The sequence below is a fragment of the Anolis sagrei genome, chromosome 1 (genome assembly GCF_037176765.1).
Source record: "Anolis sagrei isolate rAnoSag1 chromosome 1, rAnoSag1.mat, whole genome shotgun sequence".
In the NCBI taxonomy this organism is placed as follows: domain Eukaryota; kingdom Metazoa; phylum Chordata; class Lepidosauria; order Squamata; family Dactyloidae; genus Anolis; species Anolis sagrei.
This window is the reverse complement of record NC_090021.1, coordinates 237,989,154-237,997,266: the sequence shown is the minus strand read 5'-3', so window position 1 is coordinate 237,997,266 and position 8,113 is coordinate 237,989,154. Positions and strand designations below refer to the sequence as shown.

The 8,113-nt window shown below is 43.8% G+C and overlaps 1 protein-coding gene across 2 annotated transcripts; it reads left to right on the top strand.

Annotated features, from left to right (window-relative positions):
* The first annotated feature begins 1,022 nt into the window (after window positions 1-1,022).
* LOC132771767 (dispanin subfamily A member 2b-like) lies at window positions 1,023-7,855 on the top strand. 2 transcript variants are annotated; one of them, XM_067462569.1, is made up of 3 exons: window positions 1,023-1,264; window positions 4,022-4,220; window positions 7,290-7,334. In XM_067462569.1, the coding sequence occupies exons 1-2, from the start codon at window positions 1,058-1,060 to the stop codon at window positions 4,196-4,198; spliced, it is 384 nt and encodes a 127-aa protein (XP_067318670.1). In that variant the 5' UTR covers window positions 1,023-1,057; the 3' UTR covers window positions 4,199-4,220; window positions 7,290-7,334. The 2 variants fall into 2 exon arrangements, with proteins under 2 accessions (XP_067318670.1, XP_060626152.2); XM_060770169.2 differs by lacking the exon at window positions 4,022-4,220 and having other exon boundaries at window positions 1,025-1,264; window positions 7,290-7,855.
* The last annotated feature ends 258 nt before the right edge of the window (window positions 7,856-8,113 follow it).

The window sequence follows — 8,113 nt, the reverse complement described above, 5'->3', positions numbered from 1 at the left end:
TAATGGTTTTAGTAATGAGATGCTGTGGATTTATATTTTTTATCAGTTTTATCAGTATCAAATGTTATTTATGCTAAATGTTTTAATTGTTCTTTGTTTTGTAGGCATCGAATTGTGCCGTTTGTAAACCGTGCTGAGTAGCCTTTGGGCTGAGAAAGGTGGTATAAAAATGTGGTTAATAAATAAATAATAAGTGAACTACAACTCCAAAACTCAAGATCAATGCCCACCAAACCCTTCCAGTATTTTCTGTTGGTCATGGGAGCTCTGTGTGCCAAGTTTGTTTCAATTCCATCGTTGGTGGAACTCAGGATGCTCTTTAATTGTAGGTGAACTATCCATCCCAGTAACTACAAGTCCCAAATGACAAAATCACCCCCACCCCACCTGTATTAAAATTTGGTCGTATCTGGTATTTGTGCCAAATTTGGTCCAGTGAATGAAAATACATCCTGCATATCACTTTTACATTACGATTCATATAACAGTAGCAAATTAGAGTTATGATGTAGCAAGGAAAATAATTGTATGATTGCGGGGTCACCACAACACGAGGAACTGTATGAAAGGGTGGCGGCAAAAGGAGAAGCACTGGGTTTATAGAGACTTAAATCAATACACACGTACAGTGTCGGTAAACGGAAATGGGTCGGGGACATCTCGAACGAATGTGCTTCAAAAGGGAAGGCAAAACACACTTGTTTCCAGGCACTTCTTCCAAATTGAAAGCGGTTCTTAGTGGCGTCAGTTCGAAATTGGGGCAGGGATGGGAAAGGGTTCAACCAGCTTCAACCAGCCTCGTTTCCCCGACTAACCCCAGGTGCCTCCCCCTCCTCCGGGGCTTTCGTTTCCCCTCTTTCGGGGCTCGGGGCTCTTTCCTTTCCCGAAAGAGAGCGGGCTGTGGGGGGGGGGGGTAAGAGAGCGAGGCCCTCCCCGTCCAATCAGAGGCCGAGGACCCCTCCTCCCTCCCTCCCTCCCTCCCTCCCTGCCCCCGCCTCCCTCCCCTTGGCGGCCTCGCCCTCGCTGCCGCCCATTCCGCGCGCGCCGCCCGAAGAGCATGCAGCACCCCTCCGACCCCGCCGTCTGCCTCAACATGCAGCCCTACAGCAGCGGCTACGAGAAGGACCCCAACCGGCCCTTCTTGACTCAGGCGCGGGGCTCCGCCGCCGCCCAGCCCAACGACTACTTCCTCTGGTCGATCTTCAACTTCGGCTTCTTCAATACCTGCTGCCTCGGTTTCATCGCCCTGGTCTTCTCCGTCAAGGTGAGCGCGCCCGGGGAGCGGGGCTCGGGCTCCCCTCGGCGATGGGGGGATGGGGGGATGGGGGATGGGGGGGCTGCCTCTCGGGCCAGCCTCGCCAGCCCTTGGGACTCCAATGGCATGATGGCTCCTGGGCGCTGCCTTCGAGCCGCCTCCCGACTTGGGCCAGCCTGAGCTTGTGGTGGCTTTCCAGGCAAGAGCGGGGTTTGCCAGACCCTTCTGCCCCCTGACACTCGCAGCAGCCTAGAGTAGCGCCGCATCTTAAACTGTGGGTCCCCACCCCATCCGCTCAATGTTGGGGTCGCGAAATATTTGGCAACCCTAAAAAGTTTCCGAAGGCCACCTGTTTACACCCGTCGATGAGCGACCTCTTACTTAGCCGATCCCTCCTTGTCCGAGTAAGATTGCCCTCCAAGTGTGGTGTCCTGGCGGTGGCTACACAGGTGACTGTGGAGCCCTCTTCTTGACCTGCATGTTCTCCCGCAGTGAGAATATCGGTTTCCAGACGGTCGGGGTTGGTTTGACACGCCTTCCTCTTGGCACGTTTCTCTCTTTTGCCCTCCATTCGGACCTTTTCAAATTCTACAGCATTGCTGGTCACAACTGACCTCCAGCTAGAGTGCTCAAGGGCCAGGGCTTCCCAGTTCTCGGTGTCTATGCCACAGTTTTAAAGATTTATTTATTTCATTTATTTACCGCATTTGTATACTGCCTTTCTCAGCCAGAGGCGACTCAAGGCAGTTCACAGTCGGCAGCAATTCGATGCCATAACAAATATCAAAATCCAGTTAAACAATTATAAAAACAATTCAGCATTTACAATGTAATATAAAAAGCAAACATATCTGTGAAAAGGAGAGCCCACCTGGAAATCTCTTTTCCTGCCCTCCAACATTCCATTTTCCACGCGAAGGAAACGCGGCCGCTGTTCTCCACAAAAGGGTCAACCTGTCAGCCCTTTGCACAAGCCTTGCAAATGCTGATTTCTTTTCAGTAAATGTTTGGTTTTTATACCTATTTGATACCCCTTTCTCAGGCAGAAAGGGGTCTTGAGTGGAAAAGGCGTAAGGCGCCCTGATCCCCACCTCCTGGTCTACATACATAAGCAGCCTCTCATCCAAGCGCTGTCCACAGTTGATCCTGTGCCATGTGCTGTCGAAGGCTTTCATGGCCAGAATCACTGGGTTGCTGTGAGTTTCTCAGGCTGTATGGCCACGTACCAGAATCATTTTCTCCTGACGTTTTGCCCACATCTATGGCAAGCATCCTCAGACCCCTCATTCCACAGATACATAAACCTCCCTTGCCTAGTTTCCAACAGACCTCACAACCTCTGAAGATGTGGGTGAAACATCAGGAGAGAATGCTTCTGGAACATGGTCATTCCTCATACCCTGGGAAATGGGCCAATGTTTTATAAAAACGCATGCTTGAGTCTTGTTAGAGAAGCAGGACAATTCAATCAATGTACTTAGTACTCAGAAACTCCTCCATCTGGAAGCACCAGGCACTCGCTATCTGAAAGGATCTGACAGCTGAGAGAAAAAGCAGAAGTCATATTACAGGGATGGGGCACTTGTGGCTCCTCAGCTGGACTGCAGCTCCTCAGCCGGACTGCAACTCCCACCATTTACTACAGTCTCATTTCCAACAGATCCATCAACCTCTGAGGATGCCTGCCATGGATGTGGGCAAAACCTCAGGAGAGAATGCTTCTGGAACTTGGTCGTACAGCCTGGAAAACTCACAGCAACCCAGTGATCCTGCTTTGTTTCCAAAATCCGTTTGGGGATCTGGTGCTTTTGGAAATACCAAAGGCACCAGATTGCTGCTCTCTTTCCAGGCTGCCTAAATGCCTTTCCTAGCAGACAAATCAAAATCAGACTGAGGAAGATTCTTCTCCCTGTTCTTTATGCTGGAAAACTGTTACCCGTACTTTTTGCACAACCTGCAGCTCTTTCAAAGGCCTGCCTCTCCACCTGCCTCATATCTAATGCTACATTCGGTGTCCCTCTCAGTTCCCAAGGAGTATGTATATAATTGTGCATGTGTTTGTATTTCGAAAGAAGAAGGGCAGCCACAGCAACCTATGGCACATAATTCAGTGTCTTCCTCCTTAGAGTTACTCAGGTAATGACATGAAAGGGTGACAAAAGGAAGAAAGCCTGATGTGGGCCAAAGGGTGTAAGTCTGTATCAGATGTGGTTTGTTCAAATTATCTCTCGCAATTGTCCACAGTAGAGAAGCTGGAGCACAGTTTCCTCAAAGTTCTCTAGGGAGACATGCTGCCATAGTTTCTCAGAGGCAGTGCTTGCCTTTCTTGTAAGCTTGCCATGCCGTTGCATAATGTTCCTCCCTCCCTCCCTCGATCTTGTTTTTCTGTGCCATAAGTGCAAATGGATCCTGCCTCACATTCTTCATGACTTTCTACATGCTGGCTACTGGCTAGATCAGGGGTCCCCAGCTTGCCCTAAATCTGAAACAACTTGAAGGCAAGCAACAACAAAAATCCTAATGAACTTGACTATTTCATCAGCCAAAAGCTGGCCCACACTTGGGCGGGAAGTTTATGTTGGTTAAAATGGTTCTTCGTTGTAAATATTGTAAGTCTTTCATGGTTTTTTGCACTACAAATAAGATATGTGCAGCGTGCGTAGGTGCAATTTGTTCATTTTTTAAAAACTATAGTCATTGTCCCCCACCCCCCTCCCAACAGTCTGAGGGACCATGAACTGGCCCTCTGCTTTTTTATCATGTCAGAAGCAACTTGAGAATATACTGCAAGTCACTTCTGGTGTGAGAGAACTGACCGTCTGCAAGGATGCTTCCCAGAGAATGCCCGGATGTGTTACCAATCCTGTGGGAGGCCTCTCGCATGTCCCCGCATTGGAAGCTGGGGCTGACAGATGGAAGCTCACCCCACTCCCCAAGTTTTAACCGCCGACCTTCAGATCTTCAGGTCAGCAGTTCAGTCAGCACAAGGGTTTAACCAATTGCGCCACCACAGATCCACCCTCTGCTTAAAAAGTTTGAAGACCTGTGTGCTAAATCCTCTTGAAAAGCACACATTGAGTTTCTCAACCATCCATATTGCACCTAGTACTGTATGAATATCATTTGAGTAGGTCCTGATTCATGGAGGGAAATTTCCTCTCTTGTAGCAGTTTCCCTACATTTCCTACTTGTTACTCTATGTATCCCATGACTAGATGGTTATTGGTTTATAATATTTTAATGTTTGCCAAAACAACTTTATAACTTCAATATTAATATGCCCTTGAAGGTGAGGGGGTAACTATTGCTCCTTGTAGCATGTTGCTTGATCATTTATTTATTTATTTATTTATTTATTTATTTGCAGCTTTTATATTCCGCCCTTCTCACCCCGCAGGGGACTCAGGGCGGATTACAGTGTACACATATATGGCAAATATTCAATGCCAATTTTAGCATACAACATATACAGACATACACAGAGGCTATTTAACTTTTTCTGGCCGCCAGGAGAGCTGTCGCTTTAATCGTCCATCTGCGACGCTGATGAAGCACTTCCGCATTCCCGCATGCTTCCCCGCTGGAATACTTTGCTGGAGTCTTCTTTATGGCCTCATAAATCAGTTAATTTAGCCTCCCCACACTTTAAGGTGGTACCTTATTTTCCTACTTGACAGATGCAACTGTCTTTCGGGTTGCAAAGGTCGACAACAGGCTACACACAATTGGTTGGAAACCCACTCCAACCCGGGCTGGCTTCGAACTCATGACCTTTTGGTCAGAGTGATCTTAATGCAGCTGACACTCAGCCAGCTGCGCCAAAATCCTGATCATCTCATTGTATCCATCCAGTGTACAGCATGGGTGATGAATTATTTTATCTATTTGTTTGATTAATGTAAATGTATATCTCTTGGTCCCTGTGTTGAACCCACTGTTTTGTAATCCTTGCAGTACTGTTTCTAACTTTGTTCTGCTGATATTGTGAAATATGAATGAATTCTCAAGCCTGAAGCCACCTTGAGAAAGGCAGGATAGAAATACCGTAAATAAATAAATAAATAAATAAATAAATAAATAAATGATGTAATCTGAATAGTAACTTTGACTAACACAGTTGGTTATTTTTTAATGATTTTTCTACAAAAATGTATTATGTGTACAGAGATACATGAACTGTTTTGCTTGAAATCTCTTAGGGCTAAGATAAGAATGACTGGAGATATAGGCAACACACCTTGATCTTCATGTGTTCCCTTAAGGGCCGGGTTTTAGCACAGCTGGTAAATCATCAGCAATGATAAGACATAGCAACTGAAAGGTTGCCAGTTCGAAGCCCCATGTCAGCCTGAGCACACGACTCTCAGCCCAGCTCACTGTTTACCTAAGCAGTTCAAAAACAGCTTGAGCGGTAAGTAGAGAAATTAGATACTGCTAAAACAAGCAGGGGAGGTATTTTAGGACACCATAAAAAAAGATAATAAAATGCCCGGCAACCAAAAGGAAGGAGGAAGTCTTGATGGCTCTTTGTCATAGAGAATGGAGCAACAGCACCCCCCTGTGGCTGGATTCAAGCACAACCCCCAAGGTGCCAAAAAAGCTGGACATCGACACAACATGCCTCCTTTCTGTTCTATCTGTCTCTGTTCTGTCTGTCTCTTGTCCTGTCTGTGCAAAATGGCATTGAATGTTTGCCGCGTATGTGTACTGTGATCCGCCCCAAGTTCTCTTGGGGAGATAGGGCAGGGTATAAATAAAGTATTGTTATTATTATTATTATTATTAGTAGTAGTCTGGAAAAGCATGATTTTCAAAATAGAATTGCTTTGTAATTCTTGAGTTTTTGCAATAAGGATGCTGAAGTGGTGTACATTTCATAGGAAACTGACAGCTGCTCTGAGTCCCCTTCAGGGTGAGAAGGGTGGGGTATAAATATAGTAAATAAATAAAAATAAACAAGTGTTGGAAATGTGGAGAACAAACGGGCACATTCTTCCACATGTGGTGGACGTGTAAAGAAACAATTAAGTTCTGGGCATCTATACATGAAGAAATACAAAAGATATTGAAGAGAAGTTTTAAAAAGAAACCTGAATATTATTTACTAGGATTTACGGACTCTGATCTTAAAGTAGAGGGAAATGAAGATAAACTATTCACGTACTTTACTACTGCGGCAAGAATTACTTTTGCCAAATTTTGGAAAAATGAACAGATACCTACTGCTGAAGAATGGCTGGAGAAAGTTAAAGAAATTAGAGACATGGACGAACTGACATTTTTAATGAGAAGAAATACCGGGAAACCACTAAAGAGAACAGATTGGACTTCTTTTTATGACTATGAAAAGAAATTTAGAAAAATATTAGAGGATAAGAATATACAAGAGTAGAAGAAGTTGATGGAAAAGATCCTGATGTTGGAGTGGAAGTCATTTTAGAATAGTTTAGGTTAGTTTAGTCTCCTTTTTTGTTTTGTTTGTGTGTTCTTTTTTCTTTTTTTCCCTACTTTTCTATCTCCTTTTCATTGTTCCCCCTCTTTCGTTGTTTTGTTTTATAAAATACTTAATAAAAATCATTAAAAAAATAAACAAATAAATAACTTCAAAAAGAGTCACAATAAAGTGGGCTTTGCATTAAGCAAAGTTTGTGAAAAAAATCAAATTATGGCTAGACTATTTATTATTTATTTACTGTATTTGTGCCCTGCCTTTCTCACTCCGAAGGGGACTCAGAGAGGCCTTACAACAGGCAACAATTTGATGCCATACATTTATATATTATAAACGAATACATTAAAATCCAAGCAGTTAACATAAATAATTAAAACATCAATTTTGAGCAGACTACAACTGCTGAAGAGAGCATGATTTTTCATTTTCCACTGGTCTGTGGGCACTGAGAGCAGTGTACAGGAAAAGTTAGTTGTGATGTTGAGCCATGAATGGTGCACTTGAACAATGAGCAACCTAAAGCATGTATACAGATGTTTCTTCTCCCAATTTTAACTCTCTATTTTTCTTTCTTTCTTTCAGTCAAGGGACTGTAAAGTTGTTGGTGATCCTGAAGGTGCAGCTCGCCACGCCAAGACAGCCAGATGGCTGAATATCTTTGCTCTGATACTAAGCCTCATTTTCATAGTCGTCTTCATCATCATAATTTACGCCAGTTCAACTACTATAATGGAAGAGTTGCAAAAGCGCCAGAAAGGGCAGTAGTCACAAAGAGATACAAATCTTGCACCCAGAATCATCTCCCTGGCATCATACCCATGCTTCGCAGAGAGAACCGTGTCTTCTGCATGCAAACCAGCTAGCAGTACTTGCAAGCTAGAAATGGCAGAAGTATATTCTTATCTAGAGCTCTGTAGCCGCTATTTGCCTTATCAATACTGACAGGAAATTTGAATCATGCCCTGTTTGTATGAATTATGCCCTTTCTGTCCCACAATCTGGGTTTATGGCCTTGCCAGTGCCTGTTGACTGTGTTCTATCTTATTTTCAATGTTTTGATAAGCCTTTTATTCAATTTATTACGTTTTTTTCTATACAGATATGAAGTGTGTGGCAAAATCTAACCAAATAAATGCATATTCTTTTAATTCAAATGTCAGCAGCTTTCTTTTTGATTAAAAAATACATTTAAACTCTTCAAGGAAGTAACAATCATTCTGCAGAATTTCGTCGATAACAGCAGTTTGATGGATTGACTGATTTGAGGAAGGAGCTTTTTCAAGCACTATAAGATCATACAGGGAATTCCAGGATCTTACGGCAATTTACCAGAGCAGCTCCAAAATGGGAGAGGAATCAGGTTGAGAACAAACTCATATTGAAGAAAAAAAAGATTATTTATTTAT